General features: G+C 40.2%; 1 protein-coding gene across 1 annotated transcript in view; it reads right to left on the reverse strand.

Annotated features, from left to right (window-relative positions):
- Positions 1 to 15799, reverse strand: part of ell (elongation factor RNA polymerase II) — a 51032-nt gene that overhangs the window by 20233 nt on the left and 15000 nt on the right. Inside the window, exon 2 of the mRNA XM_080431400.1 lies at positions 14003 to 14047. Coding sequence (XP_080287526.1) covers positions 14003 to 14047 — 45 coding nt within the window. The remainder of the gene's footprint in view (positions 1 to 14002; positions 14048 to 15799) is intronic.

Raw genomic sequence — 15799 nt, forward strand, 5'->3', positions numbered from 1 at the left:
ACTAGTGGCGAGATGCTTTTGGGAGCCGGAGCCCAGGTCTCCTCGACTATCTCATTCCACCATGACCTGCGAGGCAAAACCTAACCCAGATGAGAGGCTGGCCTTTGTGACACACCACTCTTTCCTGCCCAGTGCCCACTGTGACTGACACGCTGAGAGGCTGCTAGCAGCTCAGCTCTGTTTACCCAAGGTACCAACACGTGTGAAGCCTGCAGGTGGCCAACTATAAATAAACACAGTGTCCCCTGCCTTTCTGGAAACCCTGGTGCTCTCTCTCTCTCTCCCTCTCGCTCTACGTTATGTGAGACGCTCTGCTCCAGTAGAACATAATGCTCTATGCCTCAGCTGAAGTCATACACACATGCAGCTCAGAATCAACATGACACTTCAGTCAGTTGACCTAGCGTTCCCATCTAGCGTGACTTACAAATACATACAAGATAAGAGGGGCTATATTCCAATGCATATGGGATTCACCACCATCCGAGCAAGTACACAAAAAGGACAAAGTAAAAAAAGAAAGACATTTTCAAAATCAGGCTTAAAAATCATTGCTTGACAATGAGAAAAGTGTTAAGTCCACCAAACAGACTACTTCAGACTACAACAGACTGGCAGTCTGTTGGCAAAAGTTGGCATTTAGTTCAGCACAAACTGTCGGCCGACGTTAATGAGGACTAATTTTTTCAGGCAGCGTTGCCATATTTTGTGAGAGAAATAAGCAACCAGGTCTAGGAAAACAAGCCCAAAAGAAGCAACTAGGCCAAATGAGCACTTTAAACCTATATGCATCGGCTATTTGAAAAGCTCTACAAGCTTGGCTATTTTCAACCGAACACAAATGCAAAAAACATTTTCATGAAAATATTTGAGAACCACTGGTTTAAATAATAATTAAAACATTTGGAAACAAGCCTGAATAAGCAACTACACTTTAGAAACGAGCCCAAAAAACGCAACCATCAATGTTAGTACTACTCTGACAAGGCCCCCCGTCACTATGACTCAGACATATCGGATTAGCGGTGCGACGTACTGTAGGTGTGAGGGCCGCGTAGCGGACCGAACCTCTAGTAGGTGAAATGTTTAAAAACAGACGATCTACAAGCTAACAACACGTGGCGTAGAAACATGTTGTGAGCTCACAGTTTGGTTTGAATGGGGCTTAAGTGGTTCAATAAAAAGTTGTTTATAAAAAAAAGAACTTTGCTTACAAGTTAAAACTTTAACCAAATCCATGTTTAGCATCGGACAGGCTCTAGCACACACATGGAAACAGGCTGCGTTAGGGTCATGTGAGGCTTCTTGCCTGAGATGTGTTAACAAACAGCAATGGTAGTGGCATCACTGGAAAATGATGGTGTGACTGTACAGACCAACATGAGGACAATACAAATCATGATAAAGCAGCTGGACCATTTGTAATGTAGGAGCAGCAATTCCTACATCCTCTGCCATTTCTGTTGCACTACAGAGCTGTTTAAGTGCACACAATAACGCTGGCCAATTGTATTCCTGTTTATTCATTTGTGTGTGTGTGTGAGAGAGTGAGTGAGTGAGTGAGTGAGTGAGTGAGTGAGAGAGAAGATATTTTCGCAGGCAGATGAAGCAACAGAGGCAAAGGCACAGGGCAGTGACTCAGTTGACTTTACTGACTCACTTTGAAGAGGATGGTGAGAGTCAGAGGGGGGCTGGTCTGTGGGCTCAGGCCCATGTTTACCAGACTAGAGTGTTGACATCACTCAGTGTGGCGTGTCACCTTGTTCTTATTCACAACTACACTCACTGTGTCACTTTGTTCTTATTCAGACAAATAGACAAGAGTACAGTCAGTTTGAAGAGAAAATGTATGTTAGCTGAATCGACCCAGCTAACGTTGCTAGTTAGTGAGCGGTTTTCATTTTATTTCTGCTGTAGATTTTGATCAACTTGCCATACCCAGCTCCTTGCAATCTGCAGCAAGCACTGAGCTGGTTATAGCTAAAATACAGTGGGAAAAGTCCTGGGAGCTTATTGGATAAAATGTAGCGTCAACTGAAAATGATCCATTCTATTTTTGTCATTGTTTTTTATGATGAAAAAGTATGAGTTTGAAGATGTGACGGGAAGATGTGACAAGACAGCTCATCCGTTCGCACAACATGACGGATGGAGCACAGTTCTACCAAGCAATGAGCAGAGAGAGGATGAGGTTTTATATTCATTAACTTCTATTTGTCATGTTGAGCTCAGAGAGCAGCATAGCTAGGGCTTTCACGACTAGAGATTTTTACTGGTCGACTAATTTGACCCTAGTCGATATTTACCTATTACATTTTTTATTATTATCCTCCTGCCTTTATTTTTATGCTGTTTTAAGGGAAGCGCTTCTGGCACAGTAGCACAGCAGCGTCTCCAAGGATCCTCAAAAGGGGATTATTGCCCAAATAATACCCTATTATTGGGCATACTTTTGACCCCCTTTTGATAAAAAAAAAGGCAGGAGGATAATAATAATGGGCCATTACTATAGCATTAAAACAATGAAAAAAAAATCAACTATTCGACTAGTACCAATAAGGTTGACTAGTGTGGTTATACCAGTCAACTAGTTGGTGAAAGCCCTAAAAGTAGCATGATAGAAACGAAACGAGAGCGAACAAAGAGTTACTCAGTCAGAACTCAGAATATCAAGCAAGAGAAAAGCAGGCATTTTGTTTAGGAGCATGTTAATATCCTGAAAGGTAGAACAGACAGGATCACTCTCCAAGGCTTCAAATCAACTAAAGGTCCTGCTGGGAAAATGTAAAGAGAGCAAGCGCAAGGACCTCCAAGCAGCAGACTGTTCTGTCCTGTGACTCCACAAGGCTGTCTATGCTGAAACGTCACGCCAAAGTGTTACTGTTAACCAAACCACTGTCTCCCCTATGTAAAGGCCAAAAATACACCCACATAAAAATGTGTGACACTTGGTAGATGCAGGGACGTGCGTGGCACACTGGCACAGTGTCTGACTCTGTCTGAACAAGTACTGTATTTATCCAAGTTTTTTTAGGGCAACATTTATCCTTCCTGCAGCTGTTGTGAAGGTTAATACAAGAAAGAAACAGGCTAAATGAACCACAGTAAAAAAAAAAATCTTCTATGAGCAGAAATGTTAAATCAGATGACAAAAAAACAAAACAAAAAACAGAAGGGGCCAGGCTGCAGTGCCCCTGCTCCACTTATCCACAACCCTCATTACGACAAATTCTCCAAGTGGATTCTAACAGGCTGTCCAACACAGCCCTGCTTGGCTGTGCTTGGAGCCCTCCTCATCCCCTCATTCTGCATGGCATCCTGCAAACAAAGCTTCTTTTCAAGCCCAGGGCCGGAGGAGAGGACTAGGACCCTCGCCACAGCTCCTCTAGTCCTTTCTGTGAACGCCATAGTTAATGAAACATGAAGAGAGGGAGAAGAACAGAGAGAAAGAGTGAGAGACTCAATATTTGAACACTAGCAGCTCATTAGTAAAACAGTGTATAACAGTGTTGATTTCGTCGACTAATACTATGACGAAAATCTTTCGTCGGCTACCTTTTTTCACTGACGAAAACTAAATAAGAACTAAATAAAAACTAGGCTACGATGACTAAAACTATGACTAAATATATTGACAATTTCGTCAACAAATAAAAACTAGACTAAAATGTTAGGGAGGGTCAAGTGGAGAAGAGATCCAGTAGGACTAAAAGAAAAGTAATTTTATGTTCGGTTGCGCTCGGGTGTTGTGCTCTGAAAATAGCCGATCTACGCTGTGACGCGTTGTGAGCTTGTAGATCGGCTATTTTCAGCATGCAATCAAGTGTAAAATCAGCCATTACGACGCCATCATGGCCATTTTAGTCGACTAAATCAACTGTATATTTAGTCGACTACAATCTTATCATATTTAGTCGACTAAAACTAGACAAAAATTAAAGCATTTCAGGTGACAAAAATATGACTAAAACTAAAATGTTATTTTATTCAAAAGACTATGACTAAAACTCAATCAAAAATTTCTGTCAAAATCAACACTGATGTATAGCACTATATAAAAGATAGAAGCATTCATCATCACGCTGGCCTATCTTGTTAAGTAAGGGTTTTCCCACCATGCAACATTTTTGGCAGCTTAGCTATGATCACCAAAGGGAAATTTTGATGTGTGCCGCATTAGGACAATTACATGATTCTTTCCATTTTCTTTGAATGCAACTTTTGAATGACTTCCAACAGCAATATTTATAATAGTTTGACAGGATGCAAGGAAAACGGATATATATATATATATGCGTTTGTCGGATGTAAGGCTGCTTGCCTTGTGGTGCTTGGATGCTGTCCCATTATGCTACGTATAGACTTGTTCCGATTGGCAATGGAATCATACTGTATATCACTGAATCGTACTGTATATCACTGATCGAATGGAAGAGCACCGATTGATTTTTCCTATGCAGATATAAAGCCAATTTTAACCTGCTATCAGAACTGAAGATGATGTTACAAATATATTGAATCTTTTTCTTCTCCACATCTCTGTTCTCCATATGCCTGCTGCTGACCAGAACATTGCGCTGTGCTCCATACAAGTAGTTAAGTTGTGGATGTTGTGGATTGTGACATTAAAGATAAGATGATGTTAAACAGAACGTGAAGTACACAGCACAGTCAGATACAGACTTTTAAAAGGGAGCAGTTGTTTGAATAAAGGAGACATTATTATTAAGTCGATCGTTTTAATGTTTCACCTTTGGCGTCTGTGTAAAACCAATAATATTCTCAAATACAAGAGGTTACGTTTTACTTTGGCACTTAAAGATAGTCCATGCTGGCATTGATTTCACTGACCTCCGTGCTGTAACTCCCCCGTAAAAGATGGAGGATTATTTACTCCAATAATGGTCTTTATTAAACTCTCTCAATAACGGGTCAGTTCTAAATCTCAAATAAATCTCTGCAAGCCGCATGTCCAACTCTAGTCTAAAAAAACACATGCATTCCTGTCCACAACGCCTTTTACCATAATTTCACTAACTCTCGTACATGGTAAATCTTTATCATATATGACATATACCCCTCTTACTACCCCAGGCTCACCCCCAGGCCATAGAATTGTGTATCAGCGATTTATAATGGCCACGAATCACGGTGCACTCTTCAGCTGCAAGGTGAAAGCTGTCCAGTACAATTGAATATGAATGACAAAAAACATATGATGTTGGAGAGTGTGACGCTAGGCCATCCAGCTCTGTAATTCAGACGCTTCCTCAGCCCTCCTTAGCGTTCCACTGAACTGAAAAGCAACAGGTTTGCCTCCACTGTCAGCTTGCTTCAGTCAATAAAAAGTTAATGCATTATTCAACGCTTCAAACGGCCTGTAAGAATACCAGCTTTTCCACCATCTGATCTCTACAGCTGATAACCCCCTTTTTATGGGACACAGTGAGTGCGTGTGTGCATTCCCACTATGATGCACATCAAATAAACATTAGTCAGTAAATGCCAAAACACGTTTTTTAATTAAAAAGCATGTATTTTCTTTAACAATCAACCTGTTATGAGGTTATAGACTAAGCCAATCACACAGGTTTATAAACCTGGGAGCGGTTCTCAGATCACACAAGGTCATATCTGGGCCCTTCGGGAAAATAAGTACTAAATATAGTCTACATAAAGTGCAAAAAGAAAAAGCATATAATGGGTGGAGTCCGCCCTATGCAGAAGAAATAAGACTGCAGTGTACTGCACTGCACCTTTCTTGATATTATCCAAAAATAAATTATCAGACAGTGGGATGGCAACAGAAAATGCATCAGTGTGCCTGGAGATACACAACCCATGGGACACGCCCTCCATGGTACTACGTTAACTCCCAACAAGTCCAACTGGGTGACGGTGACGCTCCGGCCAAAATGAGAGATTTTGGATTGGACATATTGTGGCCGCGCCGTAAATATGTTAAGAATCACTAATAAAGAATTTATCGGGATTTACAAAAACCTTAATCTTGTTTCACACACCAAAGATTATATTCTCCAAGTCTAAAAGTCCCTAAAAAGCAGTATGCCTAGCTTTCAAAATGTATTCAGAATGTATTAGGATAGTCAGTCAAACCTGTGAAACAAGCTGTTCCTTGTTACATGTGATAATTCCCATGCAATACATCTGGTTTCAAACAAGTAATGCCTCCAGACAACATGTAAACATACAGTAGTACTAGTAAACAGGCGTAGTCCTGGCTCTGCCAGTTCTTTAGCATGCTGCTGCCAAGAGGGCATTTGTGAGTGTCTGGAGAAGCATGTGTGCAACAAAGCATGGAATGCATACAATGTTGTTCTCCTGCACAACATAAAAAGTGAACCTTACAAGAGATTTCATTTTAACGCCAAGCCTAGAGTGTGTGTGTTTTACACTGCAGTATGAGTGACTTGTACAGGCTGAGTGATAATGCAGGGAAAGTAAATGACGGATCTTAGATCTCTGCCATGTCTGTGTTTCTTACACAGGACAATGTCTGCCAACATTCAGAGATGCTGATTCTGCATGCAGCATGCAGGACAGCGGTGTCAAACTAAGGTTGCGGACTGGATTGGTCAAAATGCAGCTTTTAGTCTGTGCATGCGGGTAGGCCTGTCACAATTATTACATAATCGCAATTATTTTTGAATAATCGTCATAATTGTTTACTTTTGATACTGGCATATTTAATCTGTAGATTTTTGTATTTGTATATACTTCTGAATCCTCAAATAAACAAAACTGAGAAAAATAAATAGTCATAATTGTTGAAACATTATCAAAAGATCTACAAGCTTACAACACGTCACAAAGTGACGTGTTGTAAGCTTGTGTTGTAGCCTATTTTGTAGCCGCTATTTTTTAAAAACATTTTGAAAGTATAAAACTATTAAATGAATTTCTTTGTATATTTAAGTTATTTGTCATATCTACTGTGCAATTTGTGATTATGAAGCCTAACAACCAAACAGAAATGTATATTGTATTCACATGTTCCAATGTTCAATGCCAAAAACGCAATTAAAATCGTTAATTGCAATTATTTGTGTGACAATTGATCGTCAACTTAAATGTGTAATCGTGACAGCCCTACGTGCAGGCATGAAAGCTTCTATCGTTGCGACGCGTTGTGAGCTTGTAGATCTGCTATTTTCAAATATTTTTGTACTTTTACTTTTGATACTTTAAGCACATTTTGATGCCAATACTTTTGTACTTTTACTCAAGTAAATTTTTAATTCTGGACTTTTACTTTTTATATTGCAGTATTGGTACTTTTACTTAAAGGGCAAGACCACTTTGGTATAAGTTTGGGTTGTGTAGTTACCCTGCCATGATGTAACTCCAAAGGTGGTGAAGAAATAAAAAATAATTGCTGCATTGATTAGAAATTGATAATTCAAAATATGCTCCCCATTGACTTACATTGTACAGTAAAACAGCTCTCAAAGTCGCTCTTTTAGCATGTAAACGAATGTAAACAAAGTTGATTCAGACAATATAGAACATCACCAAACCCAGTACTGTTTTTTTTTTAATAAAAATGTTACTTACTGTTGATTTAGCAATTTTCATTAGAAAGAAAACCTGGACTGGATCGGCGGATCCGGATCTTCAAATAGTAAAATCATCAGGAAGTTGACATTTGTATTAAAAAAATAAACAGTACTGGGTTTGGTGATGTTCTATATTGTCTGAATCAGCTTAGTTTGTGTTCGTTTATGGGCTAAAAGAGTGACTTTGAGAGCTGTTTCAGTGTACAATGTAAGTCAATGGGGAGCATATTTTTAATTATCAATTTCTAATTAATGGGGCAATTATTTTTCATTTCTTGTCCACCTTTGGAGTTACATCATGGCAAGGTAACTACACAAACCAAACCTCTACCAAAGTGGTCTTGCCCTTTAAGTAAAGAATTTGAGTACTTTTTCCACCACTGTCGATCAGTGGCACTGGTGCATTTATATAGCGTCTTTAGCCAATACGCTTTACAATGTGATCACATTCACCAATTCACATACACCGACAGCACAGAAAGCAATGCAAGGCACAAACGAGAGCAGTTTAAGGGTTCAGTCAAGTACACTTCGACATGCACCAGGGTTTGAACCGGTAACCATCCATTTCCCAAGCGGTGGCCTCCTGGTCAGGGCCTTTGGGCAATTCTATGGTGAGCACCTATGCATTCAATGACAGTGAGCGTTTGCATGGTGCTTTTAATATTGTTATAATCAGAAGCCTAATGGTCTATAAATGTACTGAAACAATGTGTTCATTCGAGGTTTGGCACACTATTGATTTTGCATAAAGAATAGGATGATTCCAAATACCATCATAATACCTTCACACTAGGGCTGGGACTGGATTAAAAAAAATAATCTAATCAATTAGAGGCTTTGTAATTAATTAATCGCAATGAATCGCATTTTAATCGCATATCAATATTTGACTTGAGAACAGTGAAAAGCAATTTTTTCAAATGGATTTTGGCATACGTCTTTAAGTACATGTACTCAAGAACTGTACTTAAGTACAATTTTGAGGTATTTGCACTTGACTCTCGAGTATCTCCAATTTCTAATACTTTTACTTCTACTCCAGTAACTCCACTATATCTCAGAGGCAAATATTGTACTTTTACTCCACTACAATTATTTGAAAACTTTAGTTACTAGTTACTTTGTAGATTTCGATTATTATTATAAAACATACAGTAACCATGTGAAAATAGCCGATCTACAAGTGCAAGGCATTGTGAGCTTGTAGATCTGCTATTTTCCACCACTCGAGGCTGGTAGAGTGTGTTGTTGTTACTGTTGTTTTTTAGTCGTTTAATTAATTACAGGGTCCCCACACATTTTTAGCAATGAATTTCCAAAACTTTTCCAAAACTTTTCCAGAATATTTAGCCCAATTTCCAGGCCTATATAACAATCATTCAGCGCAATAATGTGTCTCTTACTCCTATGTAGAATGCCCAAAGATAGGCAGTGTAGCAAAAATAAAGCATAGAATATAGAATAGTACAATTTCATTCAACATTTCGTGCAAAATCAGGGCATAGCTCACTGGAAGACTCATTATGGCATCCGTATGACTTATTTTATTTAAATAATATATGCCATCACACAGCCCGTTCGGCGAAAAACTACTTATGTTACATATTTCGTGTAATGTTATACATGTTTATGAAAATGTTTTGTATTAACAAAATCAATAGCCAAAAACAATGCATAGCCAAATATTTTTCCAGGACCCTTGATAAATTCCAGGACCTTTGATCAATTCCCAAACTTTTCCAGTACTGGATTATTTTTTTTTCAATTTCAAAATATTTCCAGGAATTTCATGACCGTGGGGACCCTGTAATTATCAATAAAAATCGCGCGCATGTGACCCGCATCATGCACCACAAAAATCTCCTGCAAGGTCTGAAGATTTTCTCTCCCATGCGGCCTTCAGTACAGCACTGGCACTCAGGGGTGAGACGATAAGTGGGGCCCTCGTGGTAGGTGTTTACACACACACACACACACACACACACACACTAGGTGGTTACCTGCTGCCTCCATTGTTTTCGATACACAATGGCAGCTTTGCCAGTGGGGAAGCATCAAGGGGAGAGAAAGCTGCTGACACACACACACCACAACTGGATGTGAATATAAAAAATATTTGCCAGGCCAAGGGCGGAGGAGATAGTTTTCACCCGTGTGTATGCGCCCGTCTGCTGCTATTATCGTTAACTTTTATAAATATACCAGCCTGCATCTAATTTCCTGCTGTAAGCAGGCCAAATAATTCAATATATTTAAATATATTTGGGGTGGAGCTACGTGGCTGGAAAATGTAATTAACTCTTTCACTGCCAAGGACGAGTAAACTCGTCAGTTGGCACTTGGTCCACAGTGCCAAACACGAGTTTGACGAGTGAGGTGTTTTCAGTGGTTTTCCACTAGAGGATGCTGTTCCGCAACCTATGAGCCACCATTTCAGCTCAGACACAGAGAGATCTAGGAGATCACGTGATCACAAGATTTACTGCTCCATCCACTTCCTGGTTAGCGTATGTGGGGAAACGGCTATATCTTGAGTTCCTTTTTTCCCCCTGCATTTTTGGCGAGACATGCTATTTTCAAAGGCCTATAACAAGCGAATGGGGGGGTCGGGATTATTTTTGCGGCAGCACAGTGAAACCCGCCATGATTATCAACGTTCAGGGGATTGATCATACTGGAGATAAATATTCTGTGACTAGCTGAAAAGATCAAACAAAAAATATCTGGCACTGGGTGATTCATTTATTTATTTATATCTGGCAGTCAAAAAGTTACGTTACCGTAATCTCTGACTAAGCCACTAGTAGGCACCCCAGATATACAGTATTTCTGTACATAGTTATCTGGTGAGACTGAAGAGAACTGTGTGAGTACTGAGGAGGCCAGGAGGAGAGTTGTGGAGAATATTGGTGAGCAGGTGTAAGAGAATTTATCGTCAGAAATCTTTGTACTTTTCATTGGAGATTCATGGCTTCTGCACCATAATCTGAACAGTGACATCAACAAGCAATTGACTGAATCTGAGTGAGTTCATAACAATTGAAATTAAACTGTTGGGGGCAGAACAGCAGGGACCACACCAAAAGATTTGCAGCATGCGCACTGGCAAGACCTAGCTCCGCCCTCTGCGTGCATGTAAAAAATATATTTTCCAACAAATTTCTTAGTTACTGTACACTTGTGGTAGAGTAATGTTAACACATTGGCTGCCAAAGACGCAGATCTGCGTTCTATTTTTAATAAATACGTGGGCTGCCAAGAACGCAGATCTGCGTTCAAAAAAAAAAAAAAAAAAAGTTTATTTATTTTTTATATGTTATTTTGTATATGTTTTTTTATTTTTATTTGACCCAAAGACCAAGGAGATATGATTGTTCGAAGATTTAGACTCCTATCCACTTCCTTGTTAACTTAAAACTTAAAAATTCTGTATCTCGGCTCCTGAGTACTTTTTTTTTCAATGAAAAATCTCTGGCAGGCTACAGCTAAAAATCTGAAATAATTCTGGCTGTCAATGTGTTAAGTCACATTGGTGAAGTTTATAAATATCACTACACCAAACAAAATACCTAATTCTGAGGCTTTTTTATTTGATACATCTTAGATACATTATTCATTCAAATGTTATTCCCCCCGCCCCATCAAATATTTAGATCAAGCTTATAACTAGGTTGGCAGTTTAAATAGCCGATTCTGCTTGTCTGATGCAAACAATGGCCATACTTAAATATAAGCAGAGATACCAACTAGAACTACCCCGTCCCCTTTTTTTTCCAGCTGTTTGAATACCTGCTGCCTATAAAGCGCTCGTGTCTGGGAGTGCATCACCCAGTGTACAGCAGTGTATAGTGAGACTATACACAATATAAATTGTTTAGATGTGAGCTCCTTACAGAAGTGTAAAAGCAGTGCCCAGTTTGGGTGGGGGCGGACATGAGAAGCAGGGAATCTCTACTGAGTGCGTGTGCGTGTGTGTATGTGTGTGTGAGCACTTCACTCTGTCTGGTGGGAGAACTCCAGGCCAATAGAGCTGTGTGTCCTCTTCCCGATCTGTGCAGATGTAATTGCAGTCACGGACATGGCTGCCAGAACGAGAGGAAATCTAATCCGGTCAGTGGTCGCTGCAGCAGATAAAAACTAGTAGGACTCACTAGCAGTGAGTCAGTGAGTCGGCTGTTGCAGCCTTGGTCTGCCAGGCCTAAGGCAGGTACCCTACACATATGCGCACGCGCGCGTGCGTGCATGCGTGTGTAAAATATAAATATATCTTATATTAAAATTGGCTTAAGGGAGGACCGACCGGCAGGCCCCGTCGTCACGCTCATATCACTATGACATATACTGATGACATCAGCAATCTTCATAAAAGGGACAAGGACTGACAGATACATATATCTCCATATATGGGCATTTTACACACACACACACACGATAGAACAGGTCAAATTATGACGATTTGCAGTTCTTTGCCCCACACTCGAGCCTACTTCTGCAGCATATTTAGTCAATATCTTCCATGAAACAGATCAGTTACATGCTGTTTTACAGTTAAGATATATCTCATGTCACCATGCACTCAGAATCAAGCCAACAGCACAATGGCTCAGTTAATTTTGTGGCATTATCACACCTCTGGCTCCAATAGCTTTGGTCCAAATCAAGTGTGTAAGAGGGGATAATGGTACAGTCCTAGACCAGAATATTAGCTGTGCATGATAGCCACATGCTAGGGCTGAACGATTATTATGCTTAATGTACTGTAATCCCAATTATTAAAGCAGCACTATGTAACTTTTTAACAACTATATAGCGCATTATGTCCCACAAAATTATAAAGTACACTTTTTAAGGAATAACAAACATCTTTCCATTAAGGTATAGACTCAGGGGGGTCCCTGCTAGGGGCTTTACACTATTACTATGTATAGGGGAGACAATGAGTTTCATCCGGGCATTCGAGCTCTAGTGTCGCACAGGTAGAAACGTCAAACACGCAAGAGAAGATTTATCGATTGTTTTACCTGGGGACCGCCCGCCCATTACATACCGTGTCAGTCACACATATACAGTGTGTATGATATACACATACAGTGTGCGCGGTGAAAATAGCAGACCTACAAGCGCACAACGCATTGTGCTGCGAGTTTGTAGATCTGCTAATAATTCTAGCACTGCCCCTACCTGCTTGCTATTGGCTGAATTCAGGAAGGGGACCGCCCCTTCCTACTCAATCATGCTGGTCACACCAAGGCAGAACTGCCAATAAAGCGTCGACTGGCCAATCACAGCCGGACACGCTTGCTTCAGTCAGATGTAAACAGTGTGACGTTGAGTGAAACTAAAATTTGTCTTTGGGAGCCAACTATCGAAAACAAAGAGTCAACAGTGGAGTCCATATCATGAAGATACAGTAGCCTACATAGACAATCTTCAATGGTAAGAATCTACCATATAATGCCTTTCATGGTCAATTTCAAGCCCACACAAGTGCTATCATGGGGGGTAAGACATTTGCGTGTCAGTGTAACCAGTGTCTTGCGTCGGGCGCAAGACATGGGTCCATTTGGTTACATTTGTAAACTCTCAAGAGTTAAATCAAAGGGGGTGTAACAAGTGATGTTTTTTGTCGGTATCAGCCGAGAAGGCAGGGGGGGTCTGAGTTTGTCCCCCCCCCCCCCACCTCAGAAATTCCATCTCCGCCATTGAAACAAACAAACAAACTTGACTCAACTTCTATCATCTACCATGTATAAACATACATGACCCACGTGTGTCTGTGCAAAACTTATGACCGCACACTGCGCAGTGCACGAGCAGACAGGCACGGCGCTCACCAAAGCGTCATTCACTGCGAGTTCCTGCAAAGCCACGCCCATTCAGACAAAAGAGTCAAAGATGGAGTGTCACGTCATTAGCGTGACTGAGCAGGGACGCAGAGAATCTTGGGTAATGAAGGCAAAGACGTTGGCTGCCATGTTATTTGTGTCCAAAGTGGCCACTGATACCCGAAACTATAATATACAGTAGTGCAACTTTAATGACAATGTTTTTTGATGGAAAAAGATAATTTGCTCACTGGGCATATTGGTGCCATATCTTTGTAAAAATGTTATGTAGTGTCCTCTGCGAATATGTTGTGCTTCTGTGAGCCTGATGTTGGTGTTGGTGGGTTGTAATGTTCTTGTTATTAACTCATGAGTAATGGGGAGGATGTGAGGGTAAAGCTGGACGATTTTAGATCCCCCCCATAATCTTTGATTCCCTACGAATAAAACTGCAAATTGAAATAGCTCTACAAAACAACATTTTAAAATTGAAAGCATTTCTTCTCACTCACTATTTCTCATGATTTCTAATCTACTTTGCATCAATGACACTATGGTGACAAAGAGAAGGCGACAGACAGAAAACGATGATCTTACCCCTTGGTTTCCAGTAAATCGAATCAACGGCTGTGACGACAGGCCCTGAAAGAGAATAATAAGACCATTATGATTTTATTTACACAAAAATGTTTAAACACTTTGCTTGGATTGAATAAATGCCATGGAAAAGATCCTTGGTTAGCCCTCAGCTACACTGCTATAAAACAACAACAGATACGCATAAAAGCAGCACTTTACCTGCTCAAGCATCAGTTATGATATGTGCAGAGACCAAAACCAAAGCATATTATTTCTTTAGGTTTACATCTTAGCTTATGTGTGCATTACTGTACTTTATGACTTTACAATGGGGTAAATCAATCCACCCAGCATCATCTTTTTCTCATGGGAAAGAAGACACGCTCCTTTTACTGTGCTTACTATTGTTAAAATAAGAACAGTCAGACAAGAGGCAGGCCCCCTGTGAAGGAAAATCACAGGGTAAATCATATCACATTTGGTCACATAGCAAACCTTTACTCTCTCCAAGATGAATTTGCCATGCATGTACCTCTTTAATATTGAAAGCCTAACGTAGAATATCTGAAATTCGCATTAGCGTAACTCAAGGTCTGCAGAGATCGATTCCTTTATTTTAGAGCTCCCATGATACTGTTGGAGCGGCCTCTTTTCCTGAAGGTTGTAGAAGCCAAGACCACTGCCAAGCTCCATCGCTCGACCAAGATAGGCTGGTCTCCCTTTCAGATCCCTGACCCTTGCCTTCCTTTTACCCATTAAAATCATCCCTACATAGTGCTATGGGACAGAAATGCAAAGAAACCAATAAATCGTCTTCCCAGAATCCCAGCATAGGCCAGTTATTATCACATGTACAGTACCTACTGTATAGGCCGACTCAGAGCAAGACAGAACACAGACTCTGTATGAATCTGTATAAAAACACAGTAGCATGCCAGTTACTGGGCAGTAAATGCATGTGTTGGTGCACAGCCATCCAACCCAAAACGTGGCACTCGCAGTGCTGACATTTTTCAAATATTTTTAGCTGTTAGTAGCCCCCAGATGAGGCTCACATACTGCAAGTCTGGTCAACTTGTGAGGGACCATGGACCATTGTAATACGTCCAACTTTCTGTGGTCTCTGCACACAGTCATGGAATAGCAAAGGCCTCAAAGCATGGATTTTTCTATTTTTGATCAGGAATTCCATTTTCTGACACAGAACAGATGCTACAGCACTAACATATTGCATACTGTGCAGGTGGTAAACAGGTAAATAGGTCAAAATATCCACCGAAACAAGATATCATCCAAGTAAATGATAAATATTAAATAATATTCACATCATCCTCATCCACCATATGCATCCCGTCAACAGAACACTGTGCTTCTCATTTGCGTGTCAATAACAAAATAGTGTGCGTGTATGTGGGTGCAAGTAAATGATATGCTGGTGCACCTATGAAAACGTTTAAAGCTCCATTATGTCAATGTTTAAGTGAATTTTGTCCAATCTGTATGGCTTTTAATTAAAACATAAATGGAAAAAGGTAATTGAGAAAAGTAAAATACAGCCTCCTCACGCATTAGAAAGACCATGTCAGTCACCAGAACCAGAGACAACAAAACTTCAATAAGTTAACATGGAGTTTGACGTTACAATGGGTTTATATAGGAAGGGAGCGTGTCTGATAAAATATAAAATATTGAACCAAGCAACTTAAGAATTGTCTGTGGGTGCATACAAAAGCCAGAGTAGGTGTTAAAATGACCCCAGAAGTGTTTTAAAGTAAAAAAAACAAAAAAGTTAACTGCATCTCTGTGAGAGCAAAA

The sequence above is a fragment of the Gymnoscopelus braueri genome (genome assembly GCF_963280865.1).
Source record: "Gymnoscopelus braueri genome assembly, chromosome: 6".
Taxonomy (NCBI): domain Eukaryota; kingdom Metazoa; phylum Chordata; class Actinopteri; order Myctophiformes; family Myctophidae; genus Gymnoscopelus; species Gymnoscopelus braueri.